The 12,471-nt window shown below is 39.5% G+C and overlaps 1 protein-coding gene across 1 annotated transcript; it reads left to right on the top strand.

Moving 5' to 3' along the window:
* The first annotated feature begins 6,518 nt into the window (after positions 1-6,518).
* LOC112452117 (cytochrome P450 4C1-like) lies at positions 6,519-9,993 on the top strand. Its single transcript, XM_025012178.1, has 3 exons — positions 6,519-6,716; positions 9,376-9,555; positions 9,641-9,993. Exons 1-3 carry the CDS (start codon positions 6,539-6,541, stop codon positions 9,817-9,819), a joined length of 537 nt encoding a protein of 178 aa, XP_024867946.1. The 5' UTR covers positions 6,519-6,538; the 3' UTR covers positions 9,820-9,993.
* The last annotated feature ends 2,478 nt before the right edge of the window (positions 9,994-12,471 follow it).

Here is a 12,471-nt window from a genome sequence, read left to right as displayed (position 1 = left end):
TCTTCGAGATTCACCGACCGGCCAACCCGAGTACCACGCATCTAACTTCAACCGGAGCACTCTGTGGTGACGCACTCACTGGTCTCGTCTACAAGAACGTCAAGACTCCTCTCCAAGCTCGGCCTCAGCGAATCTAACTATTCGGGACGGATAATACGCAACACACCGCGTTCTACACAAATCACACACGTCCACCTATCCGTACACTTCCACGAAATAATTTACCTGTACATAGAGCATGAATAAACCTAGCGAGATTCTACCTAATTGAATGACTGGTTTTTGTGGGAACCGACGCACCTTAACCTAATCCTAACCAACAACCTCCACATTTATATATGTTATATATAATTTTTTTCTCCGGGTATCCATTTGTCGGGGTAATTATCAATGTAACAATACATTACATAGTATTTGTACAAAAAAATAGTCACAGATCAAATAAAGGTAAGTTAGACAAGGACCGACAAGCAATCGCTCCGATTGTAAATATTGAATTGCATTTATAAACGTTTTGAGCTGTATCTCAGTAACAGTGGGTTTGCAGATATATGCATGTTGACATAAACTTTTTTCATGTTTTAGTGTGGGAAGCAAAGTTTGTCCCCTTATTTTAATTACACCCTGTATATCAATATCTAAGTTCTTAAATGTCTTTTTAAATATATATAATATATATATGTGTGTGTGTGTATATATATTGGTATATACTGGCATATGAAAAAATTGTCAAAACGTGCGACCAAATGCCGACCCAAGTAGTAGTATACTAATGCTCCGCAAGGTTGCGCTTTTATCTCATGGGACTCACACGTACACGGTACACTCACACGCACAACGTCCCCAGTCTGCAATCTCTCCTCCCGTGCTTGCCTCTCCTCAAGCCTCGGGTATCTTGTGATTGCAATTATGCCACCTATAGGTACCTATAAGTACTATTACCGGGCCTCGGTTTTCGACGCATGTCCGAACATATAATTCGGCCTTCTTATCTCTATTCTTCATGCCTGAAATGTATAAAAATTTACTGTGGCGTCACACCGACTTTGGACTACTACACATACAAAAATCCTCTGATTGGCGCGCGCAACAACATGTCGATGCGCAGCACTGATCGGCACAAAGCAGAATAACATTATAGTTAACTTACTGGTTATAGTGTGTTAAAGCTCGAGTTTGCTTGAGGCCGCGTAAGTCCGTGCGAAGTCACGGTACCTCTGTTTGCCTTACAAAAAAATTTATAAAAAATTCCCAAATTTTCTGCGCAACTTCGAACCAGTCTTGAAATTTTTTTAATACTCCCCAAAATATTCTCTATTTTCAAAAAAATAGAAAATGGGGTTTATAAGATATTCAATTTTTTTTTGTTTTTTTTTTTAGTTTATTTGTTTAACAATATTAATATAAAAATTTTAAGTAATTTTATTTTAATGATCAAAATAGTGTATTTTATGTTGAATAAATTTTTTTCTTAGATGTTGTCTAATAGGCGAAAAAATTCATTGAAGATCTTGCAGTCCTTATTTTGCGCAGGCTCTATTTCGGAAACGCTACATTTATTATAAAAACGCTCTTACATGGGTATTCGTAAAGACCTGCTAAAAAACTGCCATCAAAAATAAAAAAGTTGAGGTTTGACCCCTCGCGAATTGGCGTGGAATAGCCCATATATGTGTATATAAATATTCTTTTTGTGACGTTTCAAATCGCGTCCGCCACCCGGACGGGCTCGGCCAAGGGGAAAGTCGAAGGTGCTTCGTATTAATTAATTAGCGTTACTGAGATTATTTTAAGGGGATTGCCGGTGGTGACCGGGTCACTATGTAACGGCCTCGGGTTGCCACGAGGGAAGAATCGAAAGAAACATCCAAGGAAACGACCGAGGGACGTGGCTGTCAGTCGGGTGGCGCTCGGACCTCCCCGCAAGCGCAACGTCAAGGGCCGCCGTATGAGATCCGATCCCGAGCTCGGCCACCGCAGACGTTGGAAATTGAAGGATCCCAGGGGACGCTCTAACAAACGACTCTGTGGCCGTCACCCTGAGGGGCTGCCGGTGGATGTGGCCATAGCCCGGCCAGCCTGGCCCACGTAACGCCAGCCAAATAATCGCGGCCCGGATAGCCGGATTATTTAAAGGGGCCGCACCAAGGCGAAGTTAGTTCGAGCCGCGCCGCAGAAAGGAGCGGCGCCAAGCGCATGAAAGCGCGCTTGGATCAGCGGACACTGCAAGCGACGCGCCACTGCGCAGGCGCGGGGAACCGGCACGATCCCGGCGGGCCATTGTCTCCTCACTGTCGTACTGGACCGAGCCAGGTGAACACCCTTCGACGACCGATCCGGAAGCTCTCCGTGGGACATCGTTTTGTAAGGTCACCACTCTGGCGTCCCCGCGGTAAGGAGGATTCGTTCGAGGCGCTGGCCCCGGTTCGCGCTGTCAGTTAGTTACCTTGGAAAAGCTGACAATATCTATTACCTGGAGAATGAGCGCCCATTGTTACCTTGCGCTCTACCTTGTCGAGAAATCTGGATTGAAATCCACTAAGGGGCCCCGCCGAGAACGAGTCTTCCAGTAAGTTACAACGTAGCGATTCTGACGTGCAAATCGATCGTCGGAACTGGGTATAGGGGCGAAAGACTAATCGAACCATCTAATAGCTGGTTTCCTCCGAAGTTTCCCTCAGGATAGCTGGCACTCGGCCGTTCCGCACGGAACGCGCGCGAGTCGCATCTGGTAAAACGAATGATTAGAGGCCTTGGGGCCGAAACGACCTCAACCTATTCTCAACCTTTAAATGGGTGAGATCTCTGGCTTTCTTGAACTATGAAGCCACGAGCATCTTTTAACAGATCAGAGTGCCAAGTGGGCCATTTTTGGTAAGCAGAACTGGCGTTGTGGGATGAACCAAACGCAGAGTTAAGGCGCCCAACTCGACGCTCATGGGACACCATGAAAGGATGTTATCTCGGGCAAAACCTGCTGCGATATCCGTGGGATTGTATTTAGAAATCTGGGACAATTTGGGATATCCTCAGGATACAGTGTGCTGTGTGGGCATAAATTAACCATAGATGTTTAATGGAGCTCTGATGGATAATTTATAAACGTTAACTAGACGTTTAATGGAGTTTTGGTGGATATCGAATGACGCGACCGCGAGCGTTAGTAACGCGCACTGCCGCGACGCGGCTACCATGCGCCAGTATTTTCTCGTAATAAAAGAACATCATGCGCTAGTATAAGAGGCGAGCCTGTGAGAGGCCTGACTGCGATAATTCTTTGCTGCAGATCATCTAAAGTGATACCTCAGATATAGCAGTAGGGGTCTGCGAAGCAATTTTTGATAATTTGTTGGATACAACTTATAAATATAATTATCTAATTTGTTGTAAGCTTTATAAACAAGACGTATATCCATAAAGAATCTATAAAACGTTTAGTTAACATATTTTATTTATCCACCAAAGCTCCATTAAACATTTATGGTTAATCTATACAATGTCTAAAAGAGATCTATCAAGATACGTCTAATGGAGGTTGAATGGAGGTGTGAAATGCGGAACTATGGATGTGTAGTAGACGTCTGTGGGAAGTTACATGGATGTCTAATGGAGGTTTTTAATCTCCATGATGGACGTCTAGTGGACGTCTATTAGAGCTTTTTGTTCTGTGTGGGGGGGTACATGACACGCTGTTTCACATATTTCAGATATTCTTTTATGTTTTAAATGTATTTTATATACTGTAACGTTGCAGTTCTGCTGCATCGTGGCAGCGTCTCCGCCGCCATCACAAGGCGCGGGTTCGCGCCCGAGGACGATCCAATAGAGCAAAATCGAAATCTCTAGGGGCCTAATAATATTTGCGTTTTCTATTACTAATCCCTTTCTTTTATTTTGTACGATTATTGGCACCTCACCGAAACAAACATACAGGGACATTGTTCGCGAAATCGCTGATTTTCCCGGCGATGGAAGCGGGATGAGAAGGACGCGCGTGGAAGGTGTTCACTAATTACTCTTTAATTTATGTGTAACTCAGACCACAGTCTGTGCCGTCTTTAATCCGTCAAAAAATATACAATCTGACCTGAGAAACGATGAGCGGCGTATTAATGAGAAGTATTTAATGTCCGTGAGTGGGCGAAACAATTATATTAATTGCCTTCCTCGTGATGCTTAGCCCGTGAGCCGGTGAGACACGTGGCGGTCGGCACTCGCGCACATGTGAGCCTGAGTCGTCGTGTTGGTGTACCAGAGCTGGCTGAGCGATCTTGTCACACGTTAGCTTAGTCTCTCAGCAGCTTCAATTACTGCGATAGGCAGTTCAATTCGAGTATTCCTCGAGAAAAGCACAGCACACGTCGTACGTCTGATCACAGCGCGGCCATTTGTACGACTCTGTGTGTCGCGAGGAGGAAGTTGGCGATGAGCGCGCCCGTGCTTGCGCAAATTGCCGCGTCGATCCGGCCCGTCGATATCCGATCGATGCTGCCATCTGATTGGACGGCGCAACGTGAACGGAATCTGGAACAGACGTCTTCATCGGAATCCAGGGATTCGAGACCTGAGGAGAGGGCCGGAGACAAAGGCGATTATTGGCGGCGTCTCGCGGGCGGCGAGACGAGAAGGGCGCAGAAAGCACGCGCGTTGCGCGTGATTCGGTGTTTGGCGAAATATATTGTGGCAGGGCCCTCGGCGCCGAGAATGAACAAGTTCCCCGGCCGACCTCCACTGCAATGACTGGACCCGGGGTGGCTGGCCACCACCCTAGGGTCACCGAAGAGGACTCTCGGAGAACCAGCAAGTTCAGACTGCTAAGAAGAATTCCGGGAGGCCGCTGCGAGAGCAAGGGGTCGCCAGACGCCCCCGCAGGATCTGCTGCCGACGGTCAGGGGCAGACTGCGCGAGGATCTTGTCGCAAGCTCGCGAGTCTGTCCCTAATTGCTCGCGTTATCGCGCAGAAGGGCCGCGCAACTCCCTGAGTGGGGCGCGTCATCGAGCGAATTCCGCTCGATTTCTTCCTGGTCATCCTCCGGCGTGAAAAATCGCGTTGTTTCCGCGCACCTTTGGCTACCGTATAAGATTGACGAAGTCCCGGCCTGAGCTTCGAGAATTGAGAGCAGCGGCGCAAGAGAAAAGTCTGTACACCGGTGAGATTGCCTTGAACTCTTTGTAAAGCCACGAACTAGCCCTCCAGGTCACGTTCCCGCTCTGGTGCCGACCCGCGGTTTATTAGTGAACATCGCCGAAAGGGCGTAATTTTTTATGTTAGCGTTGGCGGTCGGTATTAGGCAAGAGGCCCCGGGATAGTTTCGTCGGCTAAAGGGATCATCGATTACCGCAGGCTTTTGGAGATCGCGACCGTGAGTGGACACAGACGAGTCTTCGGCAGCGGCCGAAGTACGGAAATCTTATATCCGCCATTAGAGTCGTGCGGTGTACCTACTCGCGTTTGGTTTCGCGTTCGCGTTCCCGATTTTGCATATTGTATTATTTTGCGTTCTATTTTGCGTTGTACTTGGTGTAATCGTGTGCGATATTCCGCGGTATATTAAGTATCCTTGCGTACTATATTTTGCGTCATCCGAAGTGTTCTCGCGCGTGTCATACCTTTGTGTTAATAGTCGTACTATATTTTGCGTTGTGTTTAGAGTCTTGCGCCTTCCGCGAGCGTATTATATCTTGGCGATAGAACTCTGCGCGCTGAGCGTGGCGCAGTACTGATTTCCTATTCGATTGTATTTCACTTTCAGTTCTCTTACTTGTCCTGCTAAATTTTGTTTAATGCTATTGACTACTATTATTTTGCGTCACTTTCCTGTAATACGTCATTAGAGACTTCGTAATTAACGGATTTCATCTAAAGTTCTGTTAATCCTCATTTCCAACTGCACATTAATTCAATACTGTAATTTTATCAACTCTAGTATTCAATATTCAGTTCCGATTGTTATTTAATTTCCGCTATTTAATTATTCTACTCCGATTCATGTCTGATTTCCGCTATTCTGTCATTCGATTCAGTTTTCTTGACCTGCGATTTTACAGTATTGCCAAGTTATAATAAACATTGTTACTGATTATTATTAAATATCTGAGTGTTTTTTAATCGTCATCCCGCCGAAATTTTGCGCTGCCCCTTTATCAACCCCGCCCATCGCTGTTAGGTCGAGCTGGCCGATCTCTCGCACGTCTGACTAATTACGCTATTGTGTTTATCTTCGGGTTTTCGCGATTTTGGTATAAATTCGTGGACGCGAGCTTACGCCCAACTTTGATTTTGAGTATAATTGTCGGACTGTGCGAGAGACCAGTGGGAGAGGCCCGTCATCCTTCTCTTCTCACTCCCCCCCCCCCCTTTTGATCTGTCTTGCGTCTCGGGCGTGATTACCGAGTAAAAAGACGTGACAATACACATTTTTAAACAAATTAAAGGAGACATTTGTGAAATAAATATTCTTGGAACTTTTGGGAAAATATTTGTTTCTACATAAAAACATTACCATATATGACAAGAATCGCTTTTTAATTAACGATAATGATACAGGATCGTGTCAGGAACGAAGTCGATATTGCTTTGCAAGAGAATGATGAGAGGTATACTATGAAATTATTACAAGACCTACCATATTTGGATAGATGTATAAAGGAAGCGTTACGCTTATATCCTAGCGTATTTCTAATATCACGATATCCTGCGGAAGACGTAAAATTACGTATGTATCTAACCAATTTCTTATTGTTTACATTTTTTAATATAATATATTGCGCAACATTTTCATTAAATGTATAAGCTAAAAATACGCATAAATGCAATATTTTTATATATTGCAAAGATTTAAAAACTCATATAAGTTTTATTGATAAGTTTATTTATATAATATTTAAAAAAAGTTTTATACATACTACACATAATACAACATATATAATATTTTCCGACAATAATGTTAAGCAAATGACACTTAATAAAATTTAAATAGGGGAGACCGAGGCGAAGTCGTCACAATTTTTTTGGTGCCGATTTTTAACAAATAATTTTAGTGAAATGTGGTATACCGTTGTAAAGAGAACCCTTGGCTACAAAATTTATAAAAGCATTTTTGGTTTACGTCGCTTTGTTCAACAAGTATAAAGTAAAAACGACAAAAGTGCAAAAATTGAAATGTCAAAATTGCCGGGGCGGAGTCGTCACCCCATTCTGGGACTGAATTTTAAATAAAAATACATGATTCCGATCATGAAAAATAATAGAATACATTTTATTATTTTTTAATAGAAAAATGAAAACATTAATTAAAAACACGATGGCGGAAAATAATTACAAGAAAAGCACACACTTATGTGCCCTACGCTCGCACGTTTCTCGTCAGCTCTATTCTGTCATCTCTGAGCACTCGCAGCACATATTATCCAAGTCCTCGCCGGAATCCGACCACTGCTGCTTTTTTGACTTTGATTTTCGCCCGAAGCCTCCATGATATATACAGCACAAGAACCTTTCAGAAATATCTAAGGAATGTTTCATTCGATAGGTTGAAACATCTCATAAATATTTCAAAATGTTTCTGCATCAGCTCTGAGACATCTCTGAAATAGCAAAATGTCCGCAATTCTTGCACTTAAAACCTTTCTGAAACCGTGCTGAAAGGTTACCAAAATATATCTGAAACCTTTCAGAGATATTTAAAAAATGTTTCATATGATGGAGTTGAAACATGTCATAAATATTGCAAAATGTTTCTGCAACATCTCTGAGACAGTTCTGGAATAGCAAAATGTCCGCGATTCTCGCACTTGAAAACCTTTCTGAGAAAGTGTGTTGAAAGGTTTCCGAAATATATTGCCGTATTTTTTTTATTCAGGCGGTCACCCATCCAAATAGTAACTGCACTCAAAGTTGCTTGACTTCCATGATCGAACGGGCTAGTGACAATCCTCTGGTTCTGATGCTTAATTCCTTCTAGTTTATGTTCGTATCGTATATAAGCATCTTTAGTGTTCAAAAATTTGAAATTATTTATTAACTAGCAAATATTAAAAACAACGCAACAACAATTGATATATTATAAATATTAACCCGTTGTAGTCATATGGGGTCCAGTGAACCCCAGGCTTTTTTTTTCCTTAAAAGTATACTATTTTGAGAGTAAAACACAGGAAGTTTTTTTGCTCTATTTAAAAAAATTTTGATGAATATTTTTGTAAAAAAGTCAAATTTCTCAAAAAAAAAAATTTTCTCGCGTTTTTTCAACATAAAAAATTTTTTAAAATTATTGGATTATAAAGAGGAAGTCATAAACTAAATTCCAGTTCAAGGTTTGAGTGGATACATCAAAAAGAACGCAAATGGCAACTGTTGTGGGGTCCATTGGACCCCGTGTAACCATTACGTTATTTTTAGGAGGTGTGACCACAACGGGTTAATATAAAAGATTTGTATATCATTACATAATATAATATTAATAATTTATATCTGAGAAAAACAAAAAGCCCTACATATGATGGGTGTGGTTTTTAGGGCTGCAATTAAAAATTTCTAAATTCGTCTATATTTACTTCTCCTAGATGTGTATAAAGTTTTATCGAAAACTCAACTGAAAGGTTTGCAAAATTATATTTTATAAAATGTTTCCGAAATAACTTAATTAAAAATTTTCATTGCGTGAGAAAGGTTTCAGAAACAGCTCAACTGAAAGGTTTACAAAATCATTTCATATGAAACAATTCAGAAATAAATTAACTGAAAGTTTTCAAATTTATTGCGTGAGAAAGGTTTTAAAAACAGCTCAAGTGAAAGGTTTACAAAATCATTTCATATAAAACGATTCAGAACTAACTTAATTGAAAGTTTTCAAATGTATTGCGTGAAAAAGGTTTCAGAAACAGCTCAACTGAAAGATTTATAAAATTATTTCATGTAAAACGATTCAGAGATAACTCAACTAAAAGTTTTGAAAAATTATCTTCATGTGAAAGGTTTAAAAAACATTTTTATTGCAACATTTTATATGACATATTACAGAATTCTTTCAGAGATGTTGCACATGAAATGTGAAAGGTTGAAATGTTTTTGAAACCTTTCTGAAAGCTTTCTGCAAGAATCTGTGCTGTATGGGATGGACACCATAAGTAGTGTTTACAATATTAATGGCGAGTTCACACAACATACAGATTTTCAGATATTGTAGTATTGTAGTAACGATTCCACCTCGGTGACGACTCCGCCCCGATCTCCCCTACATTCTATTTTTTATTATGCAAACTATAGGCATTTATTTCTATTTATATTAGATGTACATTTATTTTAAATTTTAATAAGGTTTTCAAATATTATTTGTAAATCTTATTGTATAATAAACTTTTCACTCTTTTCAGAGTCATATTTAGTACCGGCTGGAACATTCGTGTCTCTTAATATTTACGCGGTCCACAGAGATCCAAATTTTTGGTCAAATCCAGAAATATTTGATCCCGATAGATTCTTGCCTGAGAAGATCCGAAATCGTCATCCTTATTCGTATTTACCGTTCAGTGCTGGACCACGTAACTGCATCGGTAAGCTATAATTTTTTATATCCTGATAAATATATGTATAATACCTTGTTACATAAACTGATTTTTTTTACGGACCCAATTATAGGCCAACGATTTGCTATGCTGGAATTGAAGGCGATGATAGCTCCTCTGGTACACAATTTCTACTTGGAGCCTATTGATTATTTAAAGAATCTTCGGATGCAGGTTGATTTGATACTTCGCCCTGCTCATCCACTTCGTGTAAGATTTATTCCTGTCTGTAAAGGGAACTCAACCCTTTGAAGCAAATAGCGATTTAATGAACATCGTAGAAGGCAATTAAAAGAAAGGCTCTATTTGCCTACAATTTGATTGCCAATAGCGTCGTACTGTTAACACTTTATACACGTGTCATTATTATATAGTTATAAAATTAAAATATAAATAAAGTACAATAAATATAAAATATATACGAAATTCCTACGATTTTACTATTTTATATGTACAGTATAGTGGTGTGTGTATTTGTATGTAAAATATAGTCATGTATACAACTTATATACGTGCAATATCACATTGTGTACGATATGCTTATGCGCAGGCGATGTTGTGGGCAATCTTCTTAGAGGCAAAGAAGATTTTAAATTCCTGAAAGTAAAGATAAAGATATGTTTTGCGTATTATGAATAATCTATATTATCTATAACATATATATATATATATATATATATATATATATATTCGATTTGTTTTAATCTTTAAAATGCACGCAACTATTTAAAATATGTACATACAACTTGTAGAGCATAAAAGAATAACATTTAAGAAAAGAATCATTATAGAAAGAACTGTTATGTATATTATGTTGAATATATTAAATATGCAAAATATGCACACTATGAAATATGTATTGTGTATTTAGATATTATATATATTATATTGGAAATATGCGGAATTTTTCTATAGAGTAAGTGAGGTCTATTTTAGTTCATTGAATAAAATTCTATTCGCCAATATTTTTTAACTATGTTATTTTTCTTAACTACACAATTAATCGATTGCAGTATATAACACATCAAAAATATAGTTAGAGTAACTGAGGAGGAATATGCCACACTTAACAAAAATTTTATTTAATTTTCTATTTCTTATTCTCTTTGAAGTATCTTTTGCATACTTATCTCCTTTTTTCATGAAAAAAATTTTTTTGGAGTTGTCGCTGTTAATGTGTTTAGAATGTTCTAAAACGTCAAAAAATACACTTTTTAAAAAAATGTCTGTGTGTGTGTGTGTGTGTGTGTGTGTGTGTGTGTGTGTGTGTGTGTACACCTTGTAAGTGGGTATCAATGCTCTAACTTCCGCAAATTTTGAGATATCGGGCTATTTCTAATTCCATTATCTTCTTCGGTCTTTTCTACCCTATTTCATATATAATTCTTTAAGATTTGGTTGATTAGACCGAGGTTTATACACGATCAAAGATCCATTATTTTTTGAGAAATGTCTGTGATAGCTATAACTTCCGCAAATTTTGAGATGCAAATTTTCCGCTCTTTTGATTTTGTCCAAAAGAGAAACCTGAGAGCGGCCACCCGGATCATTCTGTTCCAGCGGACGTATACTGACGCGCCGCGCGCTGCCTGAGAAAGTAAACGTCAACTACGTTGTTACGCTCGGTAAGTGTCGGTCTACAACCTCGCTTTAAGAAAATATTTTATCTCTAAGCCGTAAGCTCTAAGCTCTAAGCCCTAAGCTCTTAAATAAACCTTAAAGACGGTAATCCACAATATAAGACGTAAGGCGTAAAACGTTGACGTATATTAACCAATAATTAGCCAAGATAGAATCGAGTCGCCGAGCGAAAAGTAGGAAAAGTAATTCGGAGAGAGAGAAGCAGAGGTGCGTGCCAATTATATAGAGAGACAGATCGGTTGAAGGCCTGCGGTAATTTAACGAAGGAATGTTTCCGGACTATATGTACATTTATAAAATAAAGGATAGAGCTTAAATACCCTTAAAGCAAGGTTGTAGACCAGCACTAACAATACACACATAATTTGTGTCCGAGCTATGGTTCGTGTCCGAACTACTCAGATGGAGAAGATATGCCAGTCGGCTGACTCGGCACTCGGCAAGCTTCGAGCGGGGAGAAAAGGACAGACATACGATCTGCTGTCTCCTTTTCTCTTGAGCTGTGACGTAGCTGCTTAGCACGCGCCGGCTATGCCACGATGCCACGCATTTCGGGTATCGCTCCTTGCGTCTCGCTGAATGCCGAGTCTCGAGTTGGCAAATCGACGATACGCTATACGTTACATTTGCGTTTATATTTACAAATTTTAATTTTTATATTTATAAATAAGTAAATAAATAAATATCATACTATTATATAAAACCCGACTGTTTGTCTGTCCGTCCGTCCGTCTGTCCGCGAATTACTCATTTGTTAGTGGACCGAATTTTTATCAAGGGTAGGGGAGACCGGGGCTAAGCCGACACTATTTTTTCAAAGGCAATTTTTAATATTTAATTAAAATTTTTAGGCAAATTCAGTGATATATATTTAAAGAGTGTTTCTTCAGGTACAAAATTGATTCAGGAAGTTTTGCTGTACGTCGCTTTGTTTTGCCGCCAGGAAAGGAAAAGTGACGCGAAGACAAATTTTCGAATTAAAAAATGACGGGGCAAACTCGACACCCCGCCGGGGCAAACTCAACACTTTGTTTGATTGACACAATTTGATCTGGAACTTATTTTTTTTATTGTTTAAAAATAAAAATACATTGTTTATCAAATGAAAAGATATTGTGTATTAGAAATAAAAAGCCGGAATAAAGTAAACAATTATTTAAAATAATGAGAAAAAAAAGATTAAATTTTTAATTATCTTTTTCTGAACTGTCTGAAAAACAATTTATACACGTAAACTCGCAATCAGATGTGTGCACACATTCG

The sequence above is a fragment of the Temnothorax curvispinosus genome, unplaced genomic scaffold, assembly GCF_003070985.1.
Source record: "Temnothorax curvispinosus isolate PA1 unplaced genomic scaffold, ASM307098v1 QBEX01002962.1, whole genome shotgun sequence".
NCBI lineage: Eukaryota > Metazoa > Arthropoda > Insecta > Hymenoptera > Formicidae > Temnothorax > Temnothorax curvispinosus.
The sequence above is the reverse complement of the archived record's forward strand: the minus strand, read 5'-3'. Positions and strand labels throughout refer to the sequence as shown.

Bases quoted from the DNA above. Each gene is read 5' to 3' on its own strand.
- LOC112452117 (XM_025012178.1), top strand. From the start codon at position 6,539: ATGATACAGGATCGTGTCAGGAACGAAGTCGATATTGCTTTGCAAGAG. The intron at 6,717-9,375 runs GTATGTATCTAA...CACTCTTTTCAG, and splicing joins TGCGGAAGACGTAAAATTAC to AGTCATATTTAGTACCGGCT. The intron at 9,556-9,640 runs GTAAGCTATAAT...ACCCAATTATAG, and splicing joins TGGACCACGTAACTGCATCG to GCCAACGATTTGCTATGCTG.